This window comes from Pagrus pagrus (genome assembly GCF_965226575.1).
Source record: "Pagrus pagrus genome assembly, chromosome: 8".
Lineage (NCBI taxonomy): Eukaryota > Metazoa > Chordata > Actinopteri > Spariformes > Sparidae > Pagrus > Pagrus pagrus.
The window spans coordinates 24,022,068-24,043,199 of NC_140192.1; the positions used below are offsets into that span (position 1 = coordinate 24,022,068).

The window sequence follows — 21,132 nt, forward strand, 5'->3', positions numbered from 1 at the left end:
AGAAACAGAGTGAGGGAGAGTTTTACTGAGGTATTGTCCTCACGGCTGTGGTCGGCTGCTCTTAAGTTGAGCCAATGGCATCTCGCATCTCTAACTAAAAACAAGAGTTTTTTTCTTCTTCTTGGGAAACAGTGGGAAGCAAGGAATATAGAAAAAGGAAAGTACTTCCAATTGAGTAGGAACCAGTGCATGAGCAATTTAGAGCATTTTCCAGTTTGAGCGTTGGCTGACTGATTAGCCTGTATGACACACAGTGATGGAAGCAGACAGAAAAGCACTTTCAGGGGATTAAACAATGTTGTGCTCTCCACAGTCTCGCAGACCAAAGGGCCAAATTAGAAAGGGTATTACTTCATTGCATGTAACCGGTTGGGCCTGGATGAAATGCTAATTGCATTTCAAAAGAGTTCCCAAAACAGAGAGGCAACCCAGAACGGGGGTGTATTTTCATTGGAGGAGAAGCGGGACTTTACGATTCACTGACTAGCACACAATTTTAAGGAGCAGGCTTTTTTTCACTCATGCTCCTTTTTGTGTTTTGTGTGCATTTCTAAAATTGCCACAGTTCTCGATTCTTTTGTTTCTCCCACTTTTTGGCACGCTGGCCTCCTCTCCCAACAGAATCCAAACCATCCTATTCAAACTCACTTCTTTTCTCTCGGCTCTACTCTATCACTCCTAAACAAGGACACGCACAGCACACACATTCCCGATACAGTAGGTGTGGGGCAGCCCCTCTTTCAAGCCTTTGCAGCATTGAAGGGCCAGATGGCAGGATTGAGGAGGAGGCAAATCCTTGAGCGAGTGTGGTCAGGAGATTCCTGATTATCATGCAGAAAAATAAAGGAACTGTTGCTTTTAACTGCCACTGTGAGCAGATGCATTTACAGGTGCCTACATATAACTGAAGCCAGCATACATGTGATCGTGGGTCCTGTTGTACGCTTAACGAAAAAACACACCAATCAATTTCAACGGTATCTCATCTTGCATTCAGTAACATTCAATATAGACCATTTCTCCTTGGCAGCGCATCACAGATCACACAGTGAAAGACACAAAGACGCGGGGTGTGTTTTTCCATTCACAATCTCCTGATCTCTTGGCATGTTTTACTCACAAACCTATAATCTATAATGAGAGGCATCCAGAGAAAGTGGATAAATACGTCTTTTTACAACGATAAACACACCCTGCCACCTCTCAGCCACGCTTGCATCAACCACCCCCACCTTCTTGTGGAATTCCTCTGCCGTGACCAACTACAGTACAATGAGGGAAGTGAGAGATAAACAGAGAAAGACAAGAACAGAAAGAAAGAAAGAGGGGCTGATGTAAGGGATGGGACAGATGGGGGGGTGGGATGGTGGAAATGAGTGTGTGTGTGGATGAAATAATATGGGTTGTGCACACGCATTGAGCAATGGCGGATAAATATGTTTGAAGAGTAATGGGAAAGAGAAGTCGGGGTTTCGCAAGACAGATCTAAGATTTGGTGACCCATCAGCAGGTTTATGTTTTTGGACATCCCAACCCTTCCTTTCTGAAGTTCACTAGTTTTCACTCTGTCTCTCTCACACACACACACATATCCTAATGTGTGGATGCAAGGAATGAAGGGTGTAAGGATGGATAGGCATGATGTCCTTCCAGCCGAAGTGTGACCCACTCAACCTGACCTGTCTAAATTAGCACAGGAAGCAGGGGCCACCAAGGGATGTGTTCCACGTGGTTCCCCCAAAAACATCTAGGCGAGGGGTAAAACTCATGGGGATTTATGGCCGGACAGAGGGACCCATGTAGGGGTCTGTGGGTTTAAAGAACGAGATCAGTGAAGAGCAACCAAGGAGTGCGTTCATTTATCAAATAAGGTTATGGGAGCAGGTTTATCGCTTCAGGCTTAATAAGTCATTCAATGATCAAAACAAAGAAGAGAAAAAAAAAAAAGAATTCCTGCTTCAGACAGTCCTCGGGACTTAATTTAATTTGTACAGAGTCTAGCCAAGCTAATGTGAACCAGAGGCCAGAGGAAACAGCCTTCTTGAATGTTCTTTTGCTTTTCACTATGTTTTGACATGTGAGAAAAGGATGTTGCTCTGTGTGCTTCCTGCACTGATTTTCCATGAAGTTTGCAAGTTGAAATGAAAAATAGCTGCTTTAGTTGGATTTAACTGGATTTAAACAAAGTGACCATACAACTTATCGGAAGTTGAATCAATGTTTTACTGTTATTGATTCATTAATTTGTGGTGGAGTGTTTTGTTAGCGATCATTGTTAGACCTAATAGAGGAACTGGTCATGCGTTACGCTCAGCACAGCATGTAGTTGAGGCTCTGAGGCAGAGCGATCTGAGGCCACTGGTTTTACTAACATCAAGAGGTCAGGGTTCAAGTTTAATACTAGAATGGAGATGCTGGGGAGCTGTAGGAGGGCTCCCCGTCGCCTCTACAGGGCACAAGATATAACAATAAGTGTACGTATTTGAGTGCGATTATGAGAGTTGACAGCGAGGTCATGGCCGAGGGTTTGCTGCAGCGACCGTACTAGCATCCTCTCACCGGGAACAATATGTGGTTGGTCAGGCCCACTAAAGAGACCTCAGGATTGTTGGCCATCGCTGAGGGCCCACCATTTTCCTGTCCCTCTGCTCCAAGCACAACAACTACTAAAACATGACACTGTCTCCTGTGCGTAAGCATGAACTGTCAAATGATTTTTGAAAACAAAGTCCTAAAATCCCAGAGTGCCTCATAAGAGATTTATTTACGACTTGAATTTGTTCATTCACTAAATCTAAAATCAACTTCAGCAGGGTTGCCAGACATGTTGGCATCAGACCTGATGATGTGAGTCAAGTTAAACAACACAAAGACAAAAATTAACCACTATTGTTCCTGTCTTAAAGAATAGTAGAAATAGAAATTACTAATAGAAATTAGTAAATGCAATATTAGCTACATCAGATCTTAGGCCTAAAACACATTATTTTCAATTCAATGAGAGTTGTATACACCATTCTGATGAAGACGCACATAGTCCTTTCATGAAAGCTTGTGGTCTATATCCATGTGTCCACTCTACCTTGGACTTACTTGGACTCCAGCTCCATGTGAAGGGTTTGAGGCATGCTAAGCACCTTCCTTCATCAGTGGTATAGATCACTTTCTTTTATCTTGTGCTGTTGTTAGGCATTTTCCTGCATTTTGAATTTTCTTTTTTGACCTTATAGCACACTCCTTGTCCCTCCAAAGTCTCCTCATGGAACTGAGAGGCTTAATCATACTGTCTGCCCACAGTGGGGAGGCAGTGATCCACTTTTATTCCATTCTGATCCGATTCTGATATCTGAACTTGTGATACCTTGTACCAATCCAATACCAGTGTTTCATTTATAAACTGTAAGCTTCACTAAGTGGAAGTAACTGGGATCATTCTTTTAAGTGAAAGGTATCACCAGGCTTGATTTAAACGTAACAAACTTTACCCTTAGCCTAACTTTGTAAAACAAAGGGTAACAAATAAATACATAGATATAAAAAAAAAGTACAGAAGAATACAACTGCATGAGAACAAAACCAAACTAGTGCAAACAAACTTGATAAATTAAACCACAGTTCACACAAGTACAATAAACAAATAACTCTGTAAATATAAAACTTTCCAAATAAACAGGAATAAAAATTATTTGGAAATGTTAATTATAATTATAATAAATGAGCACATAGATGTAAACATAGAATTTACTTGAATCACTTGGTGCCAAGATCAGCCCCATTGTCACAGACACCCGAGTCATCTATTTGAGTCAGTACTGGACAGATATCTGGTATCAGTCTCTGATCAGTGAATCCCTACACCACAGCAGTGCTTTGTTTCAGTAACTGGCCAAATATCACAAAATCAAGAAGCAACTAGAATGGCACTCAGTAGAGAGCATACCTCCACTAAGGCCCAACAGCCCTCTTTAATTCAATCAAGCCTAATCCAATATCAAATAAAACATTCAGATCCACTAGATCCAGATTTTTTTTTATCAAGATCATTTCTTTCATCAACTTGTTATTCTGGGCCAAGAACCATTCTCCATTACGCATCCGGCTGACAAACCAGCCAACCAATAAATGGACACGGGTGAGAACATAACCTCCTTGGTGGAGGAAATAAACTAAAATGACACCAAACACTAAATGAGATAGCTTCAAACTAATGTCTGTTTCAAAATGGTTCTATCTAAGTCTCAGAAAATGATTGCAATCATCTAAAAACTATGTGCAGCACAAAAAGTCATTTAAATATGAAGAATTTTGCACCATATTATAATGTGTGTGGAAACCGCGCACATCACAGCTGTGCACTAGTGTATTGCTAAGAATACTTGAGAAAAAATGTCTTGGGAATCTTATTTGATGTTAACACCTATGGCTCACACACTCAAAAAAGCATTCAGTGAACCCAGTCAGCTCCCAGCATCGTTAAAAAGAGGCAGGTTTATGATATACATGTCTTGCACCAAGGGATTATGAATTGTTCTACTGCATGGTACTTCTGAGGGAAAGGGAGAAGTGGGGAAGTAGGTGCAACATTTTATCTATCCGAGGTGTGAAACGAAAACCAGACCATAACTAATAGGAGGTGCACAGTGGGTATCGGTCTGTTGGTTTTCTCTTCCAGAACACGCACTTAAGACAAGACAAGTAAAACATTTTGTGTTGTATAAATGACCATCACTCTCCTCAGGCCTGAGTTTTTATGTGACTATAAAGACCATATGGTAAGATACAGAAAACATGTAAGAAAACAATCAAATATCACATCTTTCAGTTTAACTAGCACAGATATGTTCCAAGGTAGCTATCAAGCCATGCAAAGTTCCAATACAACTTAATGTCCTCTATTCAACAGATAAAGACATCCATTACAGCTCTTGCCCCCAGCAGTGATTCATAATGCACAGAGCAGATGAGGCAGGCGCAGCCTGTTGCAGGGTGGTACAGCGTATGTAGAGCTGTGCCTCCATCTACTATTTTCCTCCATGCCCACATGCTGGGAACGCAAGCCCCTCTCATCCCCGGCAAGCATCAATCTTATCCTGTCTGCAGTGTGCAACACTTGAGCACCTTTCATCAATGAACAGGCTCTGTTTATGGCACTGTCCCCTTTTGTAGTGTGCAGCCATTAGAAGGGTGAGACAGAAGGGGAGAGAGGCAGGCAGTAAAACAGTTTCCGCCCAGTGAATCACATTCAGACCCTCACACAGGCGACTGGGGGCTGACCCCTGCCAGGCGATGACATAAACACAGACAAACAAAGGACCATGAGCTCTAAAAGTGTGGATCTCAGAGGAGACAAATCCAGAAAAAAAAACCCCGTCAGACTGACCTGTGTGTCTGTGATGATGGAAATAGAGAGTATAGGCTGGAGGAAATAAAAATGTGAAAATTTCATGCCAAGTTTTGTTGCCTCTTTGCAAACAAAGGGAGAGGACGAATTATTCCCTAACCCTTTTATACAAAGATACATTTCAGAAACAGTTAGCAGTGAAGGCTGGCGCTGAGGAAGAGCAGGTGTAAGTGCTGAATGGATACAGAGGCAGCTCCCTCCCTTCCTCCCCAGTGAGAAAAGGGATTTAACTCTGCTGAGGCACCACAGAGGAGGCAACAAAAGAGATTTGCGAAGGACGCAGCAAGATGACATCATGTCAAATCAATTACAGATAAGGTGGATTATTATTAATTATTCAAGCACTGAAAACCCCACCCAATCAACTGGTATAAACTATAGAGCCTGAACATCTGCGTAAAATACGCAAAGAGGCAGCAGCACAATGAGGCTGCAGGCACCACTCGTTGATTTAACAGCAACAGCACATGTGCGCAACTCAAAGTGTGCCAAGATTACTTATGGCCAGAGTAAGCCTATAGATTAGTCAACGGAGCCTTTATGAGAGGGTCTCCAGCTCACCATGTGTGGCAGTTCCCCCTGAATTGTTGTTTTATTTCAGTGTGAGAGAGAAAACCCACACAAAGCGCAGTAATCACACTGGAGATCCTGGATGTAACCATGGAAGCGTTTGTCTCCGTCCTCAATGGGCTGCTCGGCCATTCATTTACTGATTGCGCTGAATCAATATTTAGGCTTTTCAATTTTATTAGCTGCTCCGAGGGGGATTTTTGGCACAATGCGAAAAGAAATTAGCAGTGGCCAACCACTTTTAATCGTTTTCTTATAGTGTTATACAATATGTCTGCTTGAGCTGTCTGGCATAATTGATGAGGAGTATCGCTACTCATTTGTTTCCTTTATCCTCCGCGCTATTAATCTACCACTGGCAATAGCGCCCGGAGTCACCAATCATTACTGACTCACTTACTGAAAAATCAATCCAAGGCGTTTGCATTGTCCTGGAGACGATGTGAGCATGTGTCACAAAGCGATTTCTTCTCGCATCTTTCTGTGAAATCACCCAGCAAAGTTTGGCTTGGCCCACGATCACAAAAACCCACAGACACATCTACAAAAAGAGACGTCAAATGAGTGATTCCAACTTACCTGACACCTTGCTTGGCCTCTCCGTCCAAGATGAATTAATATAATATATCTGATGCTGAGGATAACATCGATAAGCGCTCCCAAGGTCTTCAGCTCTTTCTCTTCTCAAACAGCAGCCAGTAACTGCATCATTGTTTGTGTTGTGCTGGGTTTTCTCTCGGCAGCTTTGGGTCCCCGGTAAACAACATGGGATGAAGCGCGTATGTCATCTAACGGGACTGGAGCCGGGAGAAATAAGAGAAGATGGAGCGGTTCGCCCGGTCTGTTCAGGACCCTCTGCTCTCTCTACACACAGCTCCGCGCTCCTGTAGCCATGTGAGGGCTGCTGCAACTGTACACAAACACACACTCCAACACACACATATACACGACTCACTGCTCCGGCAGAAAGATTAGTCTGCAGCTCCTCAGGGACTCCGGCTCGTCCCCCGCTTGCTCCCTAATGAGACAAGATGTTTTAATCCCATTTGTCTCTCAAGGGTGCTGCTCGGTGTGGTGGTGGACAGCTCCACCCTGCGAGCTGAACGGGCACAGAGCTGTCCATAGAAGCTGTCCTCTCTGTATATAAACTTTTGTTTCCAGTTTGTACAAACCCTCAAAAGTAACTTGAAGTCTGACTTAATATTATAACGAGCCGAAACACAAGCAGTTTTATGCGAAACGTCTTTTGCATCCTCAACGACCATGTTGTTCGCGGTTGATTTATACATACGTATTATAACTTTAAATGAGTTATATGCTATTTTTAGGAGGAGTTGTGCAAACTTGCTTTGATATAATTAGACTTTAATACTATTTACTGCATATTTAAACGGTGTAAAGGGAATTTATTTAGCTAATTAAGCTAGCTAGTTGAGTTTTCTGTAGTTAACCTGTTTCGAATGGCTGGATAGCTAGCTTAACTGACAGGGTAGTTGGTTTATGTAACCATTAAGAAATTAGTTAATAAGGATATGAAAATGTCAGTCAGATATTAAAATGGAATAAATTAAATGTAAAATCTCCGTAAATTACTTGAACTGTCCTAAACAGTAGAGGTCCACGCAATTATTACCTTGACAGTTGGCGCCATCTCGTGGTTAAAGGTGAGTTCTTTGTTGGAGGCGTCCGTGGCGACGTCATTACGTAATATTCTGTTGACGTGGCGTGAGCGGTAGCGATTCAACGGTAGCTAGCAGGTAGGTAACTAGCGTTAATCAAAGGCAAGGTGAGACCGAAGCTGCTCCGATGGAAGTATGGATGTCATTCAGATCAACTGACTGATCCTGTGTTCACCTTCTCAGGTAAGGGTAGCCGTTGACGACTTCATCCACATATATCACCCATCGGATTTGACCACTGCCCGATAGAAATGTACTTACGTTACTAGCCACATAACATAGGTAGACGCTAGTTAGCACTAGCCTAGCCTGTGCAGAGGGTTCTTAGTTTGTGAACTGTGCGCTGTAACCTGAACGTATATCGGTTGAAGACCAACCTGACAGTTTCATTGAAGTTATTTAATTGGCGGCTTAAACAGACGTGTTTACAGTGTCCACTGGACAACGACATCGACTGGATTTAGTGGGGTGGGGGTTACTGAGGTGTAGCATTAGCTATGTTGCTTCACAACCATATTAATTGCTTAGTTAAGTAGTCACGTTTGCTATTTTATCCACAGTAAGTTTTTGCAAGCTTAGCTGGTCAATCATGCGCCTGCGTACTTGACAAAAGATGATTGTTGGTGTGTTTATGGTTAAGGATTTAGATTGTTAGCTACTAGCCTAGCTAACACTACCTTACGTGGGTCAGGAATCTAGCATCTGGATTAAAGTAGTAACCAGCTGTCAAGTTTGCTTTGCTTTGCTCAAATGTGAGGATATCATAGGTTGTGACGGGGGAATAGATGGATAACATTATCTGACAAGATGCCACGTAGCTGGTGGTGTTCCCCTGGTCGCCATAGGAAAAGAAGCAGAACTATTACATAAACAGAGGACCTTGACATCAGAGGATTGAATGTGCTGCCTGTAACGTCACTAATCATTTTGGAAGAGGCCCAGTCTTATCTAGGTATCTTTACTGTAACTTGCATGTTCAGGACTTCCAGAGATGTGGACTTTCGTTTCTTTATCAGCATGCTGAACAATGTGAGAATGCAATGTTGTGTGTAAGTGAAGTTAGCTGCTGCCAGCACCTGTTAATTGCAGCTTTTAGAGGAAGCAATGCATGTTTGGTTTCTATGGTGTCATTACTATAACTGTTATTATTAGGCCATCTCACAGTCTGTTTTATATCTGTACAGCTTAATTGATTGCATTTGGGTTGACACTGATAATTGTAATGGTACATGCTAAGCCTAACCCTAACCCCAACCCCAATGTAAACTTTCCCCCAGGCTGCTTTTCACACCCTATCTGTCAAGTTACAGTAGCACAAAGCTAACATAATAATTTAACTGGCAGGATGTAGCCAATCAGATGCAGAGTAGGGTGGGTAACCATGGCTGCGGGATTTGGTAATCAAATAGATTTTTCTCTTTTCTCAACACAGTGAAGAAAAAATGTCCAGTAGAAACCAGCACTATGGGTTCCAGTCCGCCACCATGGTGCAGCCAGCCAATGGCGGTCACGCCTATCTGTTTGGAAACAATGGCTCTGAGAATGACCTGTCAGAGGAGGATGGCGAGAGCTATGAGTTGCGGCCACGTGGCAGAGAGAGGCTGCGAAGGAGCACCTCCAGAGAGAGGATGGAGGATATTATCTACCTGACCAGAGATATCCAGGAGGGTGACACCCTGAACAGCATCTCCCTGCAGTACCATTGCTCAGTACGTCTGTGCTCAGAACTGTGTCTGTCACTCTGTTTGTCTTTCTCCACTTGGGAATACCAACTCTACACTCAAAATTTCTTCCCCAAAACTACATACTGCACCTTTGATACATGTATAATAATGAAACAATGTATAAACAATGATTTATAATCAATGTGTAGAGAGAGATGGAGCGTTATGAATATCTAAGCATCAGGCAGATGTTCTTAATAAAAACATTGTGCACCATCTGCTCAGGAAGGCAGACAAAATTGGTGTCTAGCTGGGAAACATAGTGGAACATTCAGCAGCTAAAGAGCCAGATGTTTCCTTCAGGAGTTGGCAGAGACCAAAAAGCCAGAAGGATTTACATTTACCAAGTGGCCACTTCAAATGAATGCTAATGTTACTCTGTGACTGCTGGGGTGCAAATATGTAACTAATTGCCAGCAAATTTACCATATCAACTTGAAAGGTAAAATGTTTCTAACAATGTTAAAAACCCAGGGACGTTTAATCAAAGTACTGGTGCATTTCATTAGGTAAGGGAAGTCAGGGAATAAGACTCAAAATAAACAAAGCTTCTTTACACTACTTTGTGTGTAAACATGTGTGACTGAGTCACGACAGATAGATTTTCATCAGCAATGGTGGTTGTGCAAAGTACGTTTGACTTTAGGATCATTTGTGGTTGTTCGCGTCACTCGTGCACTGTTTATCCACTGCAAACAGCCAGACAAACAGCTACTATTACTATTAGCCAGCAACAGCACACAAGGAGTGCATGTCTGTTTAAATTATCAGCAGATTACTGCTGCAGTCAGGCTGATGAACAGGAGCGAAGATAAATCCACATTTTAATCCCAAAAGTAAAAAGTCATCTCTGAGCCCCCCTCCCGTCAGTAAACTGTTCTTACAAGCTGTCCTGTCATTATTATTTCTCGCGTTTTTTGTGTACAGTGTGACAGTAGTTGGTATTTTGAACAAAAATCCTGAAGAATCCAGAATATTCAGATGAGAGTAAATGTAAAATTGTCTGTAAACAGCATAGTAACTGTATCTTGTGTCTTTCCTAGGTGGCTGATATAAAGCGTGCCAACAACCTTTTGACAGAGCAGGACTTCTTCGCCCTGCGCTCAGTCAAGATTCCTGTGAGGCGCTTCAGCGTCCTGACTGAGACTCACACCACTGGACCTCTCAACTCTGCCTCCCCCTCAGGTGCTAGGCGCTTGCCCCAGATCGCTTCCATTACCTCCCTCCCCTCCGAGTCCTCCACAGACTCTTCTTCTTCCACCGACAGTGTGGAAGGATTCCTCATGGAGAAGGACAAGGACATTGAGCGGCTGGTGAAATCCACAGGTCCATCTCGGAGCACCCTGAACGAGGTTGTGTCCTCCTTGACGCTGCAGCAACAGCAGCCACTGCTAGGAGAAGTCGAGTATAAACCAGCACAGAGGAAGGACCCTTACTACGGAGCAGACTGGGGCATGAGATGGTGGACGGCTGTGGCCATCATGCTGGTTGTTGGCATTGTCACGCCTGTGTTTTATCTGCTGTACTATGAGGTTCTTATGAAAGCTGACGTCAGCCATCATGGCAATATTACCAAAGCTAATGGCCACAAGGATTGATTAATGGAGATCATCAGGGAGCAGATATGGACAAAGGACACGGTGGACATGGAGAGCTTGAGAAAACATAACAAGGGATTATAACTTCACAGATCTGTTGCTAACTCAGAGACCTAATAAAACTGGGTAGATGTTATCATTTTGAGTTGTTTTATAGATTTGATATATCAATGCAATCTATCAGACTGGGACAGTCACTTTATAGTGGGAACAGTTGTGTTTTTTATAGGGTTGAGAGACTAGAAATCAGGGTGTGGCCATAGTCATTCCTCCTGTCTGTCCATTTGCATATATATGCTGTACAACAAGGAGTATAAATGGGCAAACGGCATAACAAGTGTTACGGTTCACTAAACCTTTTTAAAATGATGGATAAAGAGTTTTAATCATCAGTGTAGCCGATAAAATCGAGGTGATGTTTTTATCATATATGCTGCTCCATTTTCAGTAAGCTACACACAAACTCTAAAGATCTCTGCTCAACCGGTTTGTTTATTCAGCAATGGAGCAACGGCCACACCCTGAGAGAATAACTATGTCTATGGATGTGGTTTTACCAATTTTTACTCAGTTTGCTCCAACTGTATTTTTTGCCATGTTAGAAATAGTGTATTTTCCACTTCTCTTGCTGCCATTATGATGATATAGAATTAATTTATTTCAAGACTATTGAGAGTTAGCCTTTACTTACACTATCAGTATTGGGATTTGCCAGTTAAATTATGTCTCTGAATTTTCATGAAAGTTGCTTGAATATTTTTCTTTCCTTTAGCCTGCCTGGAGAGAAATGCTTTTTTTTTTTTTATTACAAAAATCCTCAAAGAGCATAGTGAGGACAATGGGAAATGCACAGTATTCCCACAATGACTCATACATGTAATTATGTGAAATTTTAGACTTTGATATATAGCCCTTTTATTTTAATCACTGTGTTCAGTTGACACGTCATGAAAAAGCATTATGTGTTGTTGACAGTATGTGCCTTTCAAACTGTGGGAATGTGCTACAGGCTGCAAAATAAATACATCTATTTTGAATAAATTATTGCCAGTATGCACATAGTTTGGCATTTCTTATTTACATAAGTCCTTAAGGAAAGCTTTCCTCTCATGATCAAACAAAACAAACAACCATTATAAACAGTATTCCCAACGTATCTCCCATTTTAACCAATACAATCAATCACGTCATAATTGTAATCTTCAGCAGTTCACGCTTGCTTCAGTTTGCAGGATTGAGTCACACTGTTTCAGTATGTTGCTTCACCATCCATATTGTCATCACTGCCCGCACCAAAATCCTCGCCATTGTCAAAATAGCTCTCAATGTAGTCGTTGTCCTACAGAGAAACAAAGGAAACAGTAAAACATTAAATCTGCTTGTTACATATCTTTGCATTTAACAAATGTGGCAATTAAAAATGTCAGGTTATCTTTTGTTATCCAACCTCCTCAATGTCTTCTTCTTCGTATTCTTCCTCTTCAATTTCTTCCCCATCCTCATTCCCTCTCTTCTTTTCAGTCTCATCATCTGACTTTTCAGGGTTCCCATCATCTTTCTTTGCCAGTTCCTGAGATAATGAAAGAAAGATTGGATTAATTATGTGAAATGTCTGCAAGTTTAGAAAGACGTCCATGGACATATACATCCTGAGCTCGTGCATACTGCATAAACTTGACGCCTTCATAAATGAGTGCATAAATTGGTCTAGAGTAAATTAAGAGTAAATGTAATGCTCAGTAAGTGAACACAGAACAAGTGAAGAAAAGCTTACATCTAATTTACTCAGCACGGCCTCTGCGTCTTTGCTTGATATCACAGTTTTCTTCTTTGTGCCTGTTGGATTTAAGCGTTTGGTTTTTATTCATATAGCCACAGATGAAATCTTATTACATACATGATTGCTTTCATATTTAATATACCTGGTTTAACTCGAGGTTTTTTCTTTTGGGGCATCAATTCTTTTGGGAAGAGGTTCCAGTCTGAAATATCAGGAATAATATTTGTTATTTACCGCTTTTTTCTCAATTTGCTCTAATCACATGCCCGTATGTGCAAGTACCTGGAGTCCATGCGTCATCCTCTATCTGTTTTTGCTTCAGGTATCTCTCCGTGTACTTCTCCACCTCTGTTTCATGTAAACGAGAGAAAGTTCTGCTTCAGTGCGCTCTTAAACAAGTCCCAATTCACTCTCACATCTCATTTATCAGAACCAACACAAACCTCTGGGTGCTACTCCTGATTCCACAACGGTAAATCATAGTTTGAATAGTTTTGACTTTAAAGTCAGCAATCGTTGGTTCCATATATACAATTTTGTCTACTACTGCATATGGATATATTAAGCTCATTGCTGAATAAGGGAACTCGAAAGGCCCTATCAAGCCAGACCACAGAAATTATATTAAAACCCTCAGTTGAGGCAGCAGCTGTAACTCAATATTCTGCAATAAATCTGCCCTTCTTTCCTTTCCCCAGATATGATGACCCTTATTAAATGTTTTAGTTCCTAAGTGCTGCATTATCTTCCCTCACAGCAGCCAATTGTCTTGCCATAGCATTTCTATTAGACGTCAGGTCTCTAATGCACTACTTTCCTACTCACCTGCTTTATTGGAGTTGGGCTTGATGTTGTGAGGTAGCCGTTGCATAGTTCCCCTCATCTCCTGTTTTAAGGCCAACATGTAGTCCTCATCCTCGCCTGCTTTCAGCGGCACTGGCTTAAAGTCCGTGTTCTGGAGGAGGATACATAGTGGAAGGGAGATGACAGCAATCATGTAACAGGTTTGTTGCTCTTATCTTTGATCAACAACTATGGGGCACATGTGGCAGCATTTTAAAAAATATGTACATTTGTTGATTCAGCTCAAACTTTTTCTTGAATGGATTACATTTTAGTTTTGACTAGAAGTACACTGGTGGGTACAGCAATATGTTTGGTGCAATTACAGTAAAATAGTGCTGAATTTCACAAAACTGATCCTACAGTTAAACTACCGGGGATGATTCATGGACAAACATGTAATACTCATACCTCTGCCAAGGCCCAACAGTCACCTTTAACATAATCAAGCCTAATCCAATATCAAAAAAATAAAACATAAATATTCGCTAGATCTGGATTTTTATTCGCATCTGTGTTCATTGTAATCACTCAAAAGGTACCAGCCACCTAAATACGCCTGATTTTTTACCCCATCATGCATTACTCCATGAGAAATTAACGAAAATGTCAATATGCCATAAACGCCCCCTATCTCACAATTCTCCAGAAAGTGAGAAAAATCTCCTGGACCCGTCCCTTTATCAGGATCTGTTCCAAAAGTGAAAGGGGTCTATTCTGGGCTGAGATCCATACCCCATCCAAGTTAGTGGAAATCTGTTCCATAGTTTTTGTGCAGGCCTGCTGACAAACCAACCAACACACGGACACAGGCAAAAAAAAATGTAACCTCCTCGGTGAAAGCAATTAAAAAAACAGCCCAAGCTGGATTCCAACCTGCCAAGTAGTGGTGCACAGCCCTTTTGGTATCAATAAGAAAAAGCTGCCACAAATTATTAGGTGATTCATGAATGATAAAGTTATTAAAATCAGTTGTCAGGGTGACATATACAAACTACCAGTCTGGCACAAATGACAACAAATAAACAAATCTGTGGAAAGCCAAAAATATGACACAAAACTGTGGACACAGTTGTCATATACAGCAGATAAAACTGGACCCCAGGGGCCTCAAAAGACCCATATATAATGATTCCCCTATAGTAAGATCTTTGGAAAATATATACTAACTAAACCACAATGTCATGGTTGGTCTTTGGGCCTGTATGCAAAATAAAGTCAAGCTGTCACGTGTAGTGTGCTGTGTGTGGTGTATTTGAATACCGGCGGTGGAAGTAACTAATCACAGCTACTCAAATTACTGTAATTAAGTCATTTTTGGGGGGTACATGTACTTTTATTTTTTCAAATCTGTAATTCTACTTGTACTTAAGTATGCATTACACCATGTAACCTACTTAGTTACTTTTAAAATCATAATTGGATTCAATTAGTACAATTTGTATTAATATCTTAGCCTTTCATCTGCAGTTTTGTAGCCAATAAGGCTGTCTGATCACAAAAACACAAAGCTCAGGCCCAGGTTTGGAGAGGTGACCATGACCCATGAGTTGGGAGTAATTTAGGCTGAAGATTTGGAGAAACAAGAAACCCCTTTGACTGAATGCCCAAGAATACTTTGTATTTTTACTTAAGTATTACTTTAATGCCAGTTGTTTTACTAGTGATTGAGTAATATTTCAGTAATGTAACTGTATTTTTACTTGAGTACCACTGTTTAATGCAAGATGAGACATGCACAATGCACAGGAGGTATTAAGAAAGAGAAGTAATTTGGGGCCCAAAGTCATTTTTTGCCTTATGCCTCCCATACTTGCTGCATCATTCAGAAATAAACCACACACATCCTACAGCAGCTGAAAGTCTGTTAGAGGAGGATGCACTGGAAGAGATGTTTAATGGGACACTGCTTTTGACAGGTGCTCAACATGACCATGACAAATTGTACACCCGACTTGTATAACTATATTTATTAATGCAAATGCAAAATTGTTTTTCAAAAGATCATAGTAGATCCTACAAAAATGCAGGTTTTACCCTGACCTGTCAACAAATACTAATACAGTTAGATGTTTCAAGTCCCCCCTCTCTGAAATATTGTGCCATGCATCACTATGAGGGCTTTTAGGTCAATTAAATGCGCTGCAATGATGTGTCATCATTGGGTCTCTGCATCTATGTGTGTGAGTGTGTGCTCGGTACTTACTGGAAACAGCGGGCTGGGCCCCACCCTGGCGTCTGGCATGCTGCCCCTGCCGATGCCCAGAGCCTCAATGTTGAAAGTGAAGGCAGCCACTCCGCGACCCTTGCCTGCCATGGCTCCAAGCCTCCTCTGTACCTGCAGCACAGAGTCCACATGCGTCCAGTCAACTTCACTGTCAGACACGTGTGCACACAACAAGTGAATGTAACACAGCTTCCATCGCCCTTTTGTCTGTCGTTGCCTAGTAGGCAGCGTTGAACCACAACGGAGACTCACAGACACACACAGTAACTTACAATACTCACTATGGGACTGTTAGGAAATTGCTCCTAATGTAAAAGTCTGTGTATTTCAGGGCTACTCATCGGCATTTAGCCTCTGCTAACTCTCCATGTTTACACTTTTCGAGTTTACTTGTCATTAACATTCAGCTACTCCACTGTATCTGTTGTTCGGCTCGTAAAATAACTCCTGAAGTCGCTAAAATTAAAGGAAAACCAAATGAGGTTCTATACAGTTTTGCTAACACCGGCTAGGAAACCTCCACTCACACTACACTCAGCAGTTAATGTGGCTTTAACGTCACTCCGCCCCTGCGTGACGTCAAGAAGGCGTGCTCTATTTACAGCCAATGGTAGCGCGTCTGAGGTTGTCGTCACTCACCTGCTCGCCCAATGAGCACGCTCTCTTCCAGCAAGGGTGTGTCGGCGGCCACCATCACATTAACCTCAATGAAAACATATCACCTCTAGCTAGAAGGCTAGTTACACCTCTCCGCCGCAAAATCACCCGACAGCACGACACCCGCAGCAGGCTACTTCGTCAAGCGCATGAACTGGGATGTCTGCAGCCGACTGGTACGCTCACAAATCGCTCGGAGACGGTATCTTCTGGATCCAGGAGCGATTCTACCAGTCAGACAACCGGGCCAACATCTGGCTGCTCCGCGGCTCGCACCAGGACGTGGTGATAGACACCGGGCTGGGCTTGAGGAGCTTACCTGACTACATCGACTCCAAGGGGCTGCTCGGCAAAGATCCGCAGAGGAAGAACCCGCTGCTGGCCGTCGCCACCCACGCCCACTTCGACCATTCGGGCGGGCTGCATCAGTTCCAACAGGTGGGCGTCCACAGCGCCGAGGTCGATGCCTTGGCCAACGGAGACAACTTCGAGACGGTCACCTGGCTCAGCGACAGGGAGATAGTCGAGGCTCCCAGTCCGGGATGGAGAGCAAGGCACTACAAAGTGAAGGCTGTGCAGCCTACGCACATACTGCAAGAAGGTACGCAGGAGTCTGCAGCCTCAGCTGATGTGATTTATTGTGAGGGAGTGGATCTGTGTCCAAACGCCAGGTCATAAGGTCTGAATGCATTTGCCAAGAGATAAGCATCGAGGTCGATACCATTAGACGATTTTAATGGGTGCGCCTGGACTCAGAACATCATGCTCTATACAGGATCCTTTCCATCCCCACAGGAGGATTTCACTGCACAAAGGAATTTTACAGGAGACCAAAAATGTCTTACTAAATGAGTGTACACACACACACACACACACACACACACACACAGAGAGAGAGATGCACAACATGCACATGTAGAGGTGTACAACGTGCAGTGGGGACAGTGAACAGGTGAGAAGGTAGTGCTATCAAGGTTTTTCATCAGTGTCATGATGGATGGTGCACAAAGGATCTAACATCATGAGGTGCTGGCCAGTGCTTACACAGGTGTTAATGTCTTATTACACAAGAGTGCAGAGACAGGTCATTTGTCAAGGGCCCAAGCTAAGCAAGCTGTATTGATAAAGAGGTCTGGAGCACACTGATAAACTAACAGCCTTTAATTGTGCATGTGAATTTGTCAGTGTGTTCAGGTCCCCTTTATTTCTTTGTAACTTTGCTGTCCTCAAGCTGAGAAGCACCCGATTCAGCCGCATTTTGCTGGAAAACTCGCTGAGAACTCTGTTCTAATAAACTGTATTGATAGTTTGTGAGACAATATGTGACCAGAAGAAATCTGTGTTTTTATCGGCAGCGACTACGCTCATTCTTCATGTGTATTTGCAGAGCAGCTCTATTTTAAGCCGGCGTGCTGATGGCTTTGGATTCTGTTACTTCTAAGAAAGAAGATAGAAAGGGAGAATGCAGAGATGGGCCACACTTTTGGAAAGCATATCATAGAGTATTACTGACCTCACAACACTGCGCTGTTAGCAGATCAATCACTAATAGATGAAACTCACATTCTGCAGCTTTAGATTTTCATTTATGTCGTGATGGTTGCTGCACAGCGCTCATATCACAAAGGATGCTGCATCTGGCATGAGCAGGTTTGTTTATGTTGGTGCTTTACCTTTAGCCTCTTTAGTATTCAGAGGTAATTTCTGCACCGTCGGCCAATACACTGACTTGCTGTGTCAGAGCCGCTGCTGCAGTGCAGATGGAATATCTCATTGCTCGGTGTGTCAGTTTCACTACTGTCACACTGTGCCTCTCAGAGCGGATCTGGACTAAATCAATTACATGCAGAATGTCCTAAACTCTGTGCATCACACTGATAAGAGGTGACATGTGGAAAACAGAAATATAACCCAGGCTTGATTCCAGCCAGTCAAACTACGCGGAACATAGGATTTGTTCCGGATGTTAGCCTGGGAACAGGATGCACTTGAAGTTATAAGTTATATTGTGTCTGTATCTCTCCCTCTTTACTCTCTAGGTGATGTCATCAACCTGGGCGACAGACAGCTGACGGTCCTCCACATGCCCGGTCACTCCCGGGGCAGCATCTGCCTCCACGACCACGACAATAAGTTGCTTTTCAGCGGAGATGTTGTGTACGACGGCTCCATGATTGACTGGCTGCCCTACAGCCGCGTCAGTGACTACGTCAGCAGTTGTGAGCGCCTGGTGGGGCTGGTGGACAGCGAACAGGTAACACTGAAACACAGCAGGTCAACCACCTAACCTTTTCAGCCCATAGTTCCACTATCTCGGGTCAGATTACTTGAGTTTTGATGCGCAAGCAGTCCAATCCCATAGTCTAAAAAATATTAAATTTATCCTGAAGATGTCATGAAGAAATGTCTGTTTTATGTAGCTGCTGAGCTGACAATTATTCACCATCTTCAGTGACAATGAGGTTCACAGTTTACAAACGTTTTTCTAGAAAATATACGTTAATACCAAATAACTATTCGATGTAAATCAAGATTTACTGAATTCGTTTTTTCAGCTGTATGTAATAGTCATCCTTAAATCACAGCTATGCACCATGCACTGATGGTTACAATTGGTACTCAGAGAAATTAAAGGATAAATTCACCCAAAAATGAAAAATCACTCATTATCTACTCACCCTCATGCTGTTGGAAAGTTAGATGAAGTTTTCGAGTTGACAAAACACATCTGGAGCTTCAGAACAAAACAGTGTTGCAACAAACAATTGAAGTTGATGAGGACTTGTTTTAAAATGTAAAAATCACAAGATTAAATGGCTCCATACAGGTCTTCTGTCGTAAGCTAAGTCTCTGGAAGCCCCGAGATCCTTAAAATGATTTTGTAAGACATTACACCCTCAATGAGCTTGGGCGAGGTTGTACACCTACTTCATTCGTGGTGTGCACAACACTTTTAGCTTAGCAGCTGAAGTTTTCAACTTTAGAAAGGGTATAAATAAAGACTTTTTCAAATCAATTTTGGAACTCAGGGCTTCCTGAGACTTGGATAACACAGGATGAGCTGTATGGAGCCATTTTATGTTGTTTTTTACATTTTTAAAACAAGTCCCCATCTACTTCAATCGTTTAGGAGAATGCTGAACCGCTGCTTTTCTTTTGAAGACATGTTTTGCAGACTACGAAACTTCACCTGACTTTACATTAGCATGGGTGACAGTGAGTTGATCATGACTGAATTTAAATTTTTGGGTGAACTTATCCTTTAAGGTTCAGTGGGCCACAACTAGGGCTGCACAATTAATTGGAATATTATTAAAACAGTCAAAGAATGTGGTGACGTAAAAAAGCCAAATTGCAAGAGCTGCAATTTTTTGATGGAAGCAAAATGTGTGACAAGACAGCTTTATAATGAAGTACTGTGGTGCTGCAGAGGCGCCCAGGCCTACAACAGATGTAACATTTGAATGTGGTACAAACTCCAATAAATGTCACGTCATCATGATTTTTAGTTGTTTCAGTCAAAATGAAAATTGTGATGGACACATTATTCCTAAATCATTTCTTAATCAGAATATCTGTCAAAATAATCAGAATAGTTCATTTAGCATCTACTGTACATCATTTTAAAGTGTTTAACCACTGGCAAATTCATTGAACAGGTTGACCAAGTCCTCCCAGGACACTACAACACCTTCGGTGCCAAGCGGCTCCACCGGATTGCATCCACGTACATCAGCCGAGCTGGAACGTGCCCTGCAAAGTTCTCCACATTTGCCTGGAGGACTCTGGCCGGGGTGGCGCTGCGGGCATGTAATCCACGGAGTGCCTGCTAATGAGAGGGGATCATGGAGCTGGAGGAAGCACAAGTGCACAAAGATAAGTGTTTAAATATGAACGGACATGAAAGAGGGTCATTTATCTCCAACTTGATGTAACATTGTTCATTTACTCATGTAATCCAACAGAAATCATATAATTGCCAAACTTTGTGTACAATGCACCTATTGGGTTACATAAGTCAATAATCCTTATAATATGAAGCATATAATATAAAGTATTTATTAATGTGATATGTATCTGTTGGGTTAAATATGATTATATGTATTTTTTTTTTATACTTTAAGCAGTTGTGAAGTTATAAATAGCACAACAATGGTACAACTCTGCACTGCAGACAGAAAGCAGGGAGCTTCAGGCTCCAATCCGAGGCATTTGAAACAGAGTCAATATGGCCATAGTATTTCTCTATGCATTTTACAATGCTCAGTGAAGACTCAGTGTCGACTACCTCCTATGTTTGTAACAGTGCTTTGTAATATTGACAAATCTAAGGCTTTGCTATCAAACATTGACAATAAAGCATCTGTTCTGCCTGCCTTTCTTGATGCTTTCACTAGACAGACAACTGCAGCTTCTATATGGAATTTCATCTTCACATAAGATGGGCTCTCCTGTGGGATTTGTTGCTGGAGGGTGGAAGAGCAGACGAACAGAATTGGATAGAATATGATCCATCATATGCTCAAAGTGCAGAGTACTTGATCTGACAGAAAACTCTCCCACTGCAGGATAAAAGGGAACATGGTGGAGAAGAAAGAAGGAATGTTTCCCTGAAACCTCCATTTGTCGTCTACCACAGAAACAAATTGGGGT

At 42.2% G+C, this 21,132-nt stretch overlaps 4 protein-coding genes across 8 annotated transcripts in view; 2 read left to right on the forward strand and 2 right to left on the reverse strand.

Annotated features, from left to right (window-relative positions):
• The window catches only part of adgrv1 (adhesion G protein-coupled receptor V1), a 122,210-nt gene extending 114,579 nt beyond the window's left edge, over positions 1-7,631 (reverse strand). Inside the window, exons 1-2 of one of the 3 annotated variants that reach the window (XM_084360536.1) lie at positions 7,605-7,631; positions 6,551-6,989 (exon numbers count right to left, since the gene is read on the reverse strand). The gene's annotated coding sequence lies outside the window, so the exon portion shown is untranslated. The other 2 variants (XM_084360537.1, XM_084360535.1) reach the window with 2 other exon arrangements.
• Positions 7,632-7,690: 59 nt separating this feature from the next.
• On the forward strand, positions 7,691-11,111 carry lysmd3 (LysM, putative peptidoglycan-binding, domain containing 3). The gene is made up of 3 exons (XM_084360539.1): positions 7,691-7,833; positions 9,083-9,359; positions 10,418-11,111. Exons 2-3 carry the CDS (start codon positions 9,093-9,095, stop codon positions 10,970-10,972), a joined length of 822 nt encoding a protein of 273 aa, XP_084216665.1. The 5' UTR covers positions 7,691-7,833; positions 9,083-9,092; the 3' UTR covers positions 10,973-11,111.
• A 1,045-nt stretch (positions 11,112-12,156) lies between these two features.
• On the reverse strand, positions 12,157-16,538 carry polr3g (polymerase (RNA) III (DNA directed) polypeptide G). Of its 3 annotated transcripts, none has more exons than XM_084360543.1 (8): positions 16,462-16,538; positions 15,802-15,933; positions 13,578-13,707; positions 13,035-13,100; positions 12,895-12,954; positions 12,747-12,808; positions 12,420-12,542; positions 12,157-12,311 (listed from the first exon to the last, which is right to left on the reverse strand). In XM_084360543.1, exons 2-8 carry the CDS (start codon positions 15,910-15,912, stop codon positions 12,222-12,224), a joined length of 642 nt encoding a protein of 213 aa, XP_084216669.1. In that variant the 5' UTR covers positions 15,913-15,933; positions 16,462-16,538; the 3' UTR covers positions 12,157-12,221. The 3 variants fall into 3 exon arrangements, with proteins under 3 accessions (XP_084216669.1, XP_084216667.1, XP_084216668.1); XM_084360541.1 differs by lacking the exon at positions 16,462-16,538 and adding an exon at positions 16,104-16,375; XM_084360542.1 differs by lacking the exon at positions 16,462-16,538 and adding an exon at positions 16,095-16,375.
• On the forward strand, positions 16,501-20,852 carry mblac2 (metallo-beta-lactamase domain containing 2). The gene is made up of 3 exons (XM_084360538.1): positions 16,501-17,080; positions 18,519-18,733; positions 20,139-20,852. Exons 1-3 carry the CDS (start codon positions 16,639-16,641, stop codon positions 20,310-20,312), a joined length of 831 nt encoding a protein of 276 aa, XP_084216664.1. The 5' UTR covers positions 16,501-16,638; the 3' UTR covers positions 20,313-20,852.
• The last annotated feature ends 280 nt before the right edge of the window (positions 20,853-21,132 follow it).